Here is a 12,729-nt window from a genome sequence, read left to right on the forward strand (position 1 = left end):
AAAAAGGTGGTAACTACTTGAATTAAGACAATAAGCGAACAGATAAGCTTTTTTGAAAATGTAAAGGTATCCTGCCTTAAATGTAAAAGAATGTCACCGTACACCACGAATTCATCTTGTCGATGAATATACTTTCCGGTGCGAATTTCCAAAAAAATAGTAAAACGACTGATCTGCATGCAGAACTGCATTAATAAAATGGTCGAACAGTTATACCCAACAACCCAACTAGTCATTCATTTATTTTAGGGATTTCCAGAGCTGTTCCTTTATGTGTAAGTAATTTTATACATACTTCCGTTGCAGGACGTGGAAGAGCAGGACAGATGTGGCATATATTTCAATGATGACTACAATTATTTTCAGCATTTGAAAGAGGTGAACGAGGTAAACGGTGTTAGTTTTTTTTTCTTTTTCTTTTTTTCTCAGTATCTGTGCTTTTATTCTTTTGATTTATTTAACGATTACTGCTGGCATCACAATGCGAATATAAAAGTATCAATAGCATCGTTTTGTTTGTTTAATGGAAATATGATGAAGTTATTGTTTAATGGAAATATGATGAAGTAATAAGTGATAAATTTCTCTTTTTGTTAATCACGGCTCACATGCAAAACGTTATTTTGCCCTTGCAGTGATTTCGGTTTGAGAATTTATTGTTTAAAAAATGCACTGCATAAATGGGTCTGGGAATACATTGTTCGTTTAGAATTTATTTTCTAGAACTTCGTTCCTGTCATTTTTTTCACTCTAAGATTTACTGCTTATTCTGTTAATATTTATTCTATATTGGAGTTATGGTTAGGTAAAAGTTGTCGTTATTTAATTGAGCATAACTTTAATGTATAATACTGGGGTTAGAAAATAAGCAGTCAGAGTAAAAATGATGGGTGCAAACTGTTTCTTCACTGGAGTTCAATTTGATTTCCTCGCATAGTTAAAAGCACATTATTCAAAAATAACAAATCTACCTGCAGGTAACAGAAAATGGAGTGGAACAGTCGATTATTAGGATATCTTCAGGGGAAAAAAATCTTTTAACAAACGTATTCGAAGCAAATGGCTATGAAATCAATGCTGAATTGCTGAGGATGGGGACGTTACCGGGTATGTTCAGACGTCTGTTGTTTCCGAAAATTATTTTCTTTATCCTTTCTATGATTTGTTTTTAAGCAATTTCAAGAAACAAGATCTGTAGATTCCAACTTGAATACCTTACTGCTGCCTGATTCTGATGAACCGTTCTGGATGAGAAAAATCCTGTATGTCGATCCATATTAGTTTTGTTATTGAAAGCAAACGATTACTTAACTAACAGCTCTTTCATGATGGTACTAATGAAATACAAAATGAACACGCAGCTGATGTAGAGGATCCAATCTGCGCAAGATTGGATGAAGTGTAGTTATCATATGCAGTATCTCCGTAAGAGTATCTATTTATGGGACTGAAATGGTCGTTTTGAAGCTCGAATGATCTCGAATGCTCGAATTATATTCTGACTGGAACAAATGAAAAACAATTGCACGAATTTGGAAAGTGTTGAATTTCTAGGAACATTATTTTCTTGTTGGGAAAATATTCTTTTAGGCGAAATGCACATCGATCCATATGTAATTGCGGAATTGACAGGTGATGATACCGAATTTGAAAACCCAGCTAATGACTTAGATGATGACTTTGTCTTGCAAGCCAGTGGTGGTGAATTACCGACGTTACGACCACCGGTATCGTTTTTGTTGAGGAAGAACGAATTTCGTGAGAAAGCTGCTAGTAATGACGACAATAGTGACGAAGAAATGGAATTTGGTATATTTTTAATAATGGTATAAAGAGGAAGGTTTCTTTGAGTCTTTTAATGTCTTTCTTTTGTTTTTCTTTTAAAAGAAAAAATATATAAGATTCTTTACTGTTGGGAGTCATTTGATATCTAACGAAAATTACGGTTATGATTATTATTACCAGAAGTGTCATTTTTATCTCTCTCTTTGTAGATTCGAACTGTGATGATGATCCAATGGAGGAGGATGTTTTCGTCCCTATAGAAAATAAGGAAAAACCACGACCGATTGATGAGCAATTCGACAAATTATGTGAAAAATATAATGGAACAGACGATGAAGAAACTAATGAGGTAGTGTTTTTTGAAATTGATGCCAATTTTACATACTGTATTTTTTTAATTCGATTTAGACAAGAAGTATAATTAAATTGAATTTTAGGAAGAAGGGTTTCTTTTGGATCCAAACTCTGATCGAATGAAAATGCTTGCGAAAGATTTCAAAAACAAAAGAGTGGAACTTGTTCTGGTTGATTTTTCTTTTCATATGTTTACTTTTATGCGCCATATGCTTGTCAAATGAAACTTCTTCCGACATCATTTTATGCGCAATTGTGGTTTGAATAATTCGTAGGAGACAAATTTTTTATATGTAATATGTGATTTTATATAATATTACTATAATATTTCTTCATTTGCGTATTAGTGGGTAAATTTTACAGCAAAAGGATTTATTGGTTCAGTGTTATCCCAAAATAAATGATGAAATAGTGGAGGATGATGAACAGATAGAGAAGATTACGATAGTTCGTCCTGAAAGAAGAAAAACGAAATGGGACTGCGAAACGGTTATCTCCGCTTATTCCAATATTTATAATCGGCCTGCAGTCATCGTTGATTCTTCACGTAAACAAAAACTGAAATCGGTTCTAAGGCAAATCGAAGTTAGTTCATTTTGAATATTGTTTATTCTGCTGAAATTTTAAGCTGCTTTTTGTATCTTTTTTAGCTCGCTAGTGAGTTATTTTTTTCAATGTTTTGGGTGGTTTTCTGTTTTGAGTGGTTTTTTTCTAAAATTTATATAAATAAATTTGACATTTATATGGCAGGGTTAATTAATTTGTGAAGCTTGTGGCCTCGGCAAATTTTAAGAAGTTTGCAGTAAATTGATAACGCTGGCAATTTATTTGGTTTACTAAAAATTATCCGTATACGTGTATATCTGCTTACTACGGGTAAATTTCAAAAATTTTTTGCAGAAAATGGACTGTTCAGTTCAGTCAACAACTAACTCAGCGATTTCGAAAGTATTTTCAACAATGATAAGAAAACGTGAGGAAACAGCAGAAGAACGAAAAGCAAGGAAAGCAGCTATCAAAGTGATTCGAGCTGAGCGAAGAGCTGAAAAGAAATGCAATAAATTAACATTCAAGGAAGAGCGGAAGAAAGCGGCTTCATGCTGCCGTGGCTCGGTTATTAAAATGTTGCCGATTGTGTAAACGTTTGTGTGATAGTTGTTGAATTCGTAAATGTTTAATGCTTTTTTGAGATGATGTTTTTTTGGTGGCTTTTGTTTTGTCCCTTATGTAATAAGATTTCGGCTTTCTAAGAACTAACTATTCTGCGTTTTAAGTAAAGTGCAAATTTGATATGGTCGCATAGGAAAACTAGGGTTTGTCAAAGTTTGGAAAATTTCAACTCAACTAGAATACATTTGTTTGTTGTGGACAGTGGTTTTTGGTCTTTAATCTTATATTTAACACAAAAATTAAGGGAGTTACTTTGGGTCATTCTCGTAAAGTTCAGGTTGTTATATCCAGGATATAGCTGTTATTTTAATTCGGAATAAAAGTGTTTGTTTTTCATGTTCGGCTTGATCTTCAGATGTTATTTCGAGATCATCTTTTCGTAAAAGTTTCGGAAAGTTCTAATGGATGTAAAGATTTCTCAGGATAGGAGCGGGGAAAGGATTTATTGCAAAAGTTTTTAAACTAGAGTTCGATTGTTTTAGAATTGGAAATCGGGTGTAAAAGTTCCTGGTGTGTACTTGGTGATGCCATTTGTGGCGAATGTTTGTTAGAGGAGATACTGGGGAGTTAAAGTTATTCAAGTTTTGCGAAGTGTGGAGATGTCATGGATAGCTAGAGGCAGGGTGGGATCAGGTATTTAGAATCCTCAATAAGATAATGAGGATGGCGGGTTTAAGCATCATAGCCAAAAAAGGAGTAGGTGAGTGAGTGGAGTGTGAAGTACATAGCGAACAGATTCCCACATCAAATCATCTTTACTTACTACGAAGTATAGGTATTCTTGGGATGAATAAGTGATATCTGATGCAGTGCTTTCATTAGACTTACTATTATTCATGGCTCCTCTAGACACTCGAGATGTTACTTCATTTTATATCTCCATATCTCTTATTTTCATGTTTCTGTGCTATTTTTCCATTATCATGGAGTGGAACAATTGTTCTTTTCAGAAAGTTGCTTTTTTTTTGATTTGATATGTGTGCGCATGTGCAGTGCATGGACACGGTGGAGTTTTTTTCTGTAGGTCAGGAGTTCAAATTTTTGAATGATTAGATTAGAAATGTATCAGTTATCGATCTGACATTCTTCTTTGTAAAGCCCACGAAACAAAAATCTTTGAGTTATTAGAAAATGCTTATTTCAAATTTACACTTTTTACATTTAGTTGAGACATCTTTCTGAAATTTTGGATTTTCTCATATTTAACAAACTCCGTTTCATATAACACTTGGCTTTTCGTGTCACTTATTACCATTGTTTTGTTTATTATCCTCGTTTAATCGGTTTTACCAAAATTTAGTTCGCTATTTTGATGACATTTTGGATCTTATTATGGACAACATGGATTGCATGGGTTGGTTCTGTTATACTGATCTCAGCCATGGATTGGGACGTCGAGATTGTTGCTAGTCCAGAAGAAATAAGTCTTTCTCATCATGGTCCGTTGTGGACCTACTTTGGTAATGAATCGGAGAATGTCTCAATCTTTCATTCCCGTGAATATATGCAGGATCGCGTGGGCAAGTTCAAGGATGTCAATTCAGAAAGGTTATTTTCAACTTTTGTATATCATGAATTTAATCATAAGTTAAACAGACCGATAATTTACTAATGATGAGATGGATAATTCACTTGGAATTTAAAAGCAAAATGTTGTCCATATAAACTCTTACCTGCTGTTGCTGCTGTTTACAGAATTTTCAACCATAATTATTCATCTATGACGGATTGGCTGAAAGAATATGCTACGAAATATCCAAACATAACATGGTTATATTCAATTGGTGAAAGTGTGAGGAACAAAACATTATGGGTATTGGCTATTTCAAGAACCCCCCGGATTCATAGGCTTGGTGTTCCAGAGATCAAATATGTTGCGAATATGCATGGAAACGAAGTATTTTATTCATCAATTTAAATCCCATTTTTATGTACTAGTAATTCAGTCTTGCTTTAACTTAGTTCTTTGTGTGACATATCTGAGAGTAATTATGGATGTGGTCACATTTTAAAAAAGTTGAGCAGTTTTCCACCTTATTTACTCAAATGTTGCTGAACATTTCCAATCGCAGCTGCCTATGGTGTGAGTAGACCACCGCTTCTTGAGTTCCTTTTAATGAAAGATGATGTAATCAGAAATGTTTTTCATTTCACTTTTCACTAAGCATGCACATTTGTAAATTTTCCGTTTCATCTTTTCGAGAGGGATTGAGTATCTAGTGCAAATGATAAATTCACTATAGTACGCTAAACGTGTTCATTCCTATCATAATTTAATAATTTAGCTTAATCATGGTTACAGTACTTGCTTTTTCCATAATTTTTCTTGAACAGTTTTTCTTTTTTTTTGAGCTTTTTACATAATTTCTATAATTACATGAAAGAATAATTGTAAGTCGTTATTTTCACATAATTTTTAAGGTTGTAGGCCGCGAAGTAATGCTTTATCTTATTGCATTATTATGTGATAATTATGGAAAGAACTGGTACTTGACAAATTTGATAAATAACATGCGAATTCATATAGTACCTTCAATAAATCCAGATGGTTATGAACTGGCTGAAGAAGGTGATCGTTCTGGATTTACTGTAAGTTTATGCTTTGATCACAAAACATTTGCGATTAATTAGAGGCTAAGTTGATGTTATTTCGAATCTAAATTTCCGGATTTTTTGCAGATATTGTTTATATTTGATGTATCAAGTGATTTTCATGTCTTATATTAACAAAACTGAAAAAAGGAATGATAAAAGCAGGACAATAGTAATAATATTGTTATACTGGAAAGAAATCAGTAGCATAACATCAATCATTCGTTCAGTATATTCAAACATTTCGACCTATTTAGCCTTTCTGCTAATTTTATGAAAGAAGAAAACAAAAACTATAATTCAGCAATTTTACAGGGTCGTTCAAATTATCATGGTATCGACCTTAATCGGAATTTCCCAGCACGTTTTCCCTCTCATCGAGATATATCGGGAGGAATGTTTCTTGAAAAAGAAACAATAGCGGCAGTTAAATGGTTCCGACAGTACCCATTTGTCCTTTCTGCTAATTTCCATGGAGGTTCTGTTTTAACTGATCGTCTTTTTTGCACTAATTGACCAATTTGAGAGTTCTCCGTCATCTTACCCACTTGTCCACAGTAACTTTTTCAGGTTCACTAGTAGCTAATTATCCATTCGATGATTCAACTACAGGACAAGACAATATTTACTCACCGACTGTAGATGATCGTCTTTTCGTAGCTTTAGCATATTCCTATGCTCGAGCACATTCTAATATGTGGAAAACTGGCCGAAGGTTGATCAGTGTTTCTTTCCATTATTTTTTTTTAATTAAACGTCTGGGAGATTTTATTTTTCATTTCTCCATGAATTAAAAATTTTTGGCCAATATTCAACATTTTTATTGCTTCTTTCAATCATGTTGGCTTTGTTACCCCATAAAATGTTTTTATAGATCGGATTTATTTAAATCAGGATTTTCTGTAGAAATTTTGCTGTTAAAGATGTGGATTGAATGTTAATGGTGATTTCTTTTTGAATGGTATTACAAATGGTGCATTGTGGTACCATGTAGCTGGTGGAATGCAAGATTGGCAATATGTAAATACAAATTGCTTGGAAATTACCATCGAGATGGGTTGTTACAAATTTCCTCCAAAAAGTATGTTGCCGCAACTGTGGGATGAACACAAGTATTCACTTCTTGCGTACATGGAGTATGTGCATCGAGGTGTCCTTTACTTGTTTTCTTTAGTTTTAGGATACGCATTTTTTATCTTTCTGTTGTCGGTTATCCGTCGGTTTATATGTTTGTGTTTTGCTGTTATTAGATATGCTTCTCTGATAACGAGTGTACTTAGAGAGAGATGGATTAGTAGATGGCTTGAAATAAGTAAATCCTGGACTTAGCATTTCGCTGATATTTCAAGTTATTTTGCGTCCAGGAATCAGAGGATTCGTACTTGATCAAAAAGGATATCCAGTCCAAAATGCCGTATTATCGATTAATCGAGGAAAAAATATAACAACAACGAATGAAGGCGAATTCTGGCGAATTCTGTTGCCTGGTACATACACGGTATTCTTTCTTGGTTTATAAAGATTGCAACATCCCAAGTTTTATTCATTTTGAATGGACCATTTAAATCTCCTTGTTTTGAGGTATCGGTTAGTCATCGGAAATACCTACCGCAAGTTTTCAATATAACCGTTGATGAAGGATCTGCGAAACTTGTCAATGTCACACTGGAAGAGAAACTCTGCGGAGAAAGCAGTTCAGTTTTCATTTTTAATTCCTGATATGTTCTCATCATTGAAACGTTTTGCTAGTATTTAAGTACTTTTTTATTAAAGCTGACAATAAAAGTTTTTAAATATCTATACGGTATTGTTTTTTAAATACTTGAATTAGTTTTTAATTTTGATATAGCGAACAAATAACATTACATTGCAGCTTCATGCCTAGTATTCAAAAATTCATTTCTATAGCAAATAATGCATTAGTGATACAAATTATTTAGTACTAATTAGCATTTAAGCAGTTGATAATGTTCGTGTGAGAGGAGAAGGAGCAGTACGTATTGCGATATTTGGTGTCGATTTATTGGGGAAGTCGATCGTTCAAGAATTAGCAAATGCTACCTGCTTACCGGAGGATTTGTTTGTTCAAATACTTCGACAGTCTACCCTACATTTACTCCCATCATTGTCAACAGAACATATTCTTTATCTGAAGGTTGTTTTTGCTCAGAAATCATACCGAAAAATCGAATTTGCTCTTAAATAATAATATCTGTTAAATTATATCCGTTAATGTTAAGTGATTTTGCAGATATATATGTGTATTTGGATTTTTTTCACCACGCTGGTACGTTTTTGAACAATGATGTTTTTTATCATTGTAAAAGGCCGATGAATATTTTGATTACAGGATCAGAAATTGGATGTTCTGTTATTGTTTGGACAGGGATTACCAAAATTAACATTATTTAGCGCCGGAATTAATACTCCCATTCAGTTCGATCAAAAAAGATTTGATGACAGTTTAGTGATGTGAGTGGCTATTTGTATAGATTTTTTTAGTAGATTTTGTTTTTGATAATGTATGCGCAAGCTTATTCGGTAGTTTCCATCCCTTCATATTTGAGTCTCTAAAAAAAAAAAAAAAATTGATCAGTCCAAATGAGTTTCTTCACCAGACAGTTTGTTTTTGCAGTGCACTGAATAATAGAACCATAAATTGCGTTAATCATATGATGGATAGGGCGGTTTCATCGATGGTTGATACGTTAAATATGGCAAAAACATTTCAACTAGGTGTTTCTTTGGGTTGTGACCTCAGTGATCCAGAATTAACACTCACTACTGTTGCCGCTGTTTTACAGGTACGATTACAAAACCTTAAAATTATTGATATTTGCTAACATCGAAGCACTGTTTTGTTGAAGCTGTCCTTTTTTATGTTCTAAATCCTAAATTGCATGCTGAGTTTCGGAAATTTTGGAAAATTCCGGATTTTTAGATTATAACAAATGTTTTTGTTGGTGTGAAAGATCTTGTAACAGAATATCCGACGATACCATCCACTAATTTGGCGGATTACCCCTTATCAGCAAAGAAGAACGAAACAACTAGTGCTTGCTTACAGTGTGTTGAAGAAGAGAATTGTGCTTCGATGATCAGTATTGGTTTGATGAAAGCTATAGTATTTGGTAATGGCCGTATGCCATACACTCTTGTAATGGCTATTGAACAGGTGCATTGCTTTCAGTAAAATGAGCAGTGGCGAAATATTGAAATTTAGACGGAATCCAAATAAAAATGTTCAGAAAACAAAAGCAAACATTTTTACTGGTACTATTTGCTACTGAAGTAATTTTAGCACATAGGACCATATCTACCTCTCAAATTACGATTTGTTTTGATTTAATGATAGAGTTAAACCATTCATTGGAAGTAATCAAGAAATAAATTTTCAGAAAAGTCGAAATTTTAAGTAACCGATTTCAGAAGACATCATCGATGGTTTATGAATTTGCAACAGATCTGTGTTCAGAATCCTTGCAAAATCGGATTATTCATAAACTGCTGAATACATCAACGTTAATTCTAATTCCTAGCATACCATATACACAGCTATACTGTCATGATTATACGTCAGTGATGCATTTTAAGCCATTCATTGAACAAGTTTTGAATATTTACCCTCTCGTCGATTATGCTATACTTTTGGGTACAGGTGGGATGAAAGTGCGCTATATTGATGTTTCCAATCTGGGAAGAGCGAAAGATTTGGCATTCAATTACGTTTCACAGCATTCACTAATCAAACCAAATGGAAATGAAATGTGTAGCAGGTGAATATTCTGTGAATCTGAATATCTGAAAAAATACACATTCACTCATAATGCAGAGTTGTGTTTTACCTCGGTTTGCTGCCTCAAGTTTAAGCTTTAAGGGGTTTCTGTATTCTTCTTTTCTGTCCTTTCTTGCTTACTAAATAATAAAAAACTTTTGACTGCTTCATCTTCATGCATTAGGGTTAAAAATTCTCATTTCATCATTAAATTTAACGTCAGATTTTAAAATCAAATGCAGCACTTAATAACTTGAAAAACTAAAACATTAAAATACTCCAAAATTATGCATTTTTAGCATTAATCTTCAAATTCTAACCATTCCTCGAGAATTGTTTTGTGTTTAGAGATAATTTTATGCCTGTATCTACTGTAAGTGAACTGCACTGGCGTACGGTGGAATGGCAAAAGGTACCGGATATTCTGCTTGTGGAGACAGCTTGCTGTTATGAGGAAGGCGGACATCTTTACGCTGAAAATAAGGCCTCACTCATATCAACTCTTTCCAAGGTCTCATTTTTTATGAAATTGGGAAATTCAAGTTTTTGGTTTCTTACTTAAGAGTTACATTAAAAAAAGCGGTGAATTGTTTGTTAAATTGATCATTGTTACATGGGACATTTTCAGCCGTTCATCTTTCACAGTTTTTGTTATGTCTAGTTACTAGTCACTTTATTATTCTATACATTTCTTTTTGGGAATATTAAAATTTATGTACAACAGACTTTTGTAGAGAGTACAAGGTTTATCGGGTTCTATCAAAGAAATCTACGGCAGTCCCGTAAAGGCACCGGTTAAGTTAACAGTTGGCAGTTTTGTTTTTTATACGAAACTCGATGGTTATTACTATATTTGGTTACCGCCTGGAGTTCATACCATTGATGTATACAAGGAGAGTTATCATCCGTACGCGTTTTCTGCCAAAGTACGTTGCTACTTCAGTTTTTAGAATTCAGATTCGCCTAAAATCTGGAATAACTTTCCACATAAACTTATTTTTTATTCTCATTGGGTCATTTTAGTAAATGTTTAAAGTAATCCGAAGTGCGGTTTTTGAAAATTTTTCGTTTTCCAATTTTAAATTTTAAAATTTTGAATAAAACTGCAGATTATTTTATCCGAACAGACGGTACACGACATACTGTTGACAGAATCTTCCTTCGCATTTTCATCAGTGTTCAAGAGAGAAAATCTTTTTATTTCATTCACTGCATTTTGCATATTGGTACTCGTTTTTGTAAGTGTTTTTTCTTATTCTGCTGTTCATAACCGTTCGTTAAAATTTGCGAAGTATATTAAATTCAAATTGTTGGGATCAATTCTGAAGAGTCTCACAGTTTCCTTCATATAACTGGACTTTCGATAGCAATCTGGATGCAAAGGGATCATGAAACGGGGCAGAACTTATTCCTTGATGATTATAATGTGAGTTAGCAACAGCGTAATTAGCAAGTGGATGATGATTTAATGGTTCTTATTGTGATGCTATAAATAAACGAATATTCGTGATAATTCTAATTATGCTAGTGTTAAAAATTCCTGGAAACAGTTTTTTAGGTGTTTTGGTGGTAGTTTTTTTGTTTCAAAAAAAGGATAGTAATTGATAGCTTTAATTTGGATATGAGGCAACTTATTTCAAAAATCTTCGAAATAGATGGGATTATTTTCCACAATATCGTTCAGCCCCTTCATTTCTCGTTACCAAAACTGTAAGGTCTTGAAATATATTTCCAGATTGGTCTATACCGATTAAGCGTTGTACATAGAGGGAAATCGATAAAACGATGGGGAGATGGTTTTGAGCGTCTTCCTCTGAATGATTTTGATACAAATGCATCCGATGATGATATTGTTCTTGATTCGACCAAATCATTCCTTCACAGGCCTTATTAAACTATTAAGATTTATCACTTAATTTAGTCAGGACGCACAAAGTGTGCTTTTTTTGCCTTGTTAACACTGCATCTTTTTATCACCTTTTTTATTTCGAACTGTAATTCTGTTTGTTCCAGATTCTTTTGTGTTTAATGTATACTTATACCGTGTTTACGCATTTGTAATCGTATGTATCATTTTCTTGTGCCAAAGTGTTTTGAGTTTGCTGATCACGGAACTAAATTTAACCCAACTTATAAGTCAATACTTTTCCCTACTTTAACAATATGTTCATTTCCCTCCATGATATATTTTTAAACAGAGCAGCATTACAAGAAAAGTTCAAATGTTTTTAATATAAACGTAAATATATATACATTGTCGGGAAAACTCCGAAAATTATAATGCAAATTTTCTGCCGGATTATGGAAATTAAAGCTACGTTCAAACAAAATTTCCATAATATCCAACAAACGAAATCTTGGGTTGACGAAATCTTGTAAGTAAAATTAAAGCAATGAAGAGGATATATCTAACAATGGACAATGTAAAACAAAAACGTCTCAGTACCTACACAATGGACAGTGCCAAAGGGTAGCAATCATGAGCGATTGCATATTTCCGAATTCTTTGAATATTTGAACTTCTTTTTGAATATTTCAGCTATTTGTATTCGTTTTGGAAATAGGCAGAATTTGTTCATTATAGGTACTACTTTTGTAGACTGATTAGGATGCATTCTCAAAGTATCTTTCAGATTATCTATGATAATTTTATATCGAAACTTATAAAAAAAAAATCTCCACACCTCGATCTCCCCATCATTCAGGATAAAACTCTCATAGCGCATTTTAGCCGATCATTTAAATTAGTTCCTTGGTCTATTCTCCATTCTCTTCGTATTATTTGTTGTTCAGTTCGATATTTGATTTGTACTCGTTGAAGTAGTTTCACTTAGCATGATGCTTTTTTTCTTCGCCACATTCTGTATTTCTAAACATATTAATTACTGGAACTTTTTTTTCGTCTTCCTTTACTTGCATTCTCATATTTGTTTCAAGACTGAACAAATAATTACCTGACCTTAATCAGTATGCTTGAGCATATCCGAATGTACCCAGTGTTCCGTGTTTGATATTGTTCTTAATAATGTCACTTTTTTAAGTGAATAGTATGC

The 12,729-nt window shown here is 33.4% G+C and overlaps 2 protein-coding genes across 2 annotated transcripts; both read left to right on the forward strand.

The window, feature by feature from the left end:
* Nucleotides 1-198: 198 nt before the first annotated feature.
* LOAG_08390 (hypothetical protein) lies at nt 199-3,541 on the forward strand (the record flags this gene model as incomplete). Its single annotated transcript, XM_020447687.1, has 8 exons — nt 199-231; nt 307-387; nt 978-1,107; nt 1,591-1,809; nt 1,995-2,134; nt 2,223-2,309; nt 2,503-2,724; nt 3,040-3,541. The coding sequence occupies 8 exons, from the start codon at nt 199-201 to the stop codon at nt 3,277-3,279; spliced, it is 1,152 nt and encodes a 383-aa protein (XP_020302110.1). The 3' UTR covers nt 3,280-3,541.
* Nucleotides 3,542-4,621: 1,080 nt separating this feature from the next.
* Nucleotides 4,622-12,035, forward strand: LOAG_08391 (hypothetical protein; the record flags this gene model as incomplete). Its single annotated transcript, XM_020447688.1, has 17 exons — nt 4,622-4,857; nt 5,005-5,206; nt 5,731-5,898; nt 6,217-6,379; nt 6,472-6,616; nt 6,825-7,051; nt 7,266-7,399; nt 7,483-7,594; nt 7,860-8,056; nt 8,252-8,373; nt 8,537-8,705; nt 8,843-9,076; nt 9,331-9,677; nt 10,025-10,187; nt 10,411-10,602; nt 10,786-10,914; nt 11,412-12,035. 17 exons carry the CDS (start codon nt 4,622-4,624, stop codon nt 11,568-11,570), a joined length of 3,099 nt encoding a protein of 1,032 aa, XP_020302111.1. The 3' UTR covers nt 11,571-12,035.
* Between the last annotated feature and the right edge of the window lie 694 nt (nt 12,036-12,729).

Source organism: Loa loa, assembly GCF_000183805.2.
Source record: "Loa loa unplaced genomic scaffold supercont3.92, whole genome shotgun sequence".
In the NCBI taxonomy this organism is placed as follows: Eukaryota; Metazoa; Nematoda; class Chromadorea; order Rhabditida; family Onchocercidae; genus Loa; species Loa loa.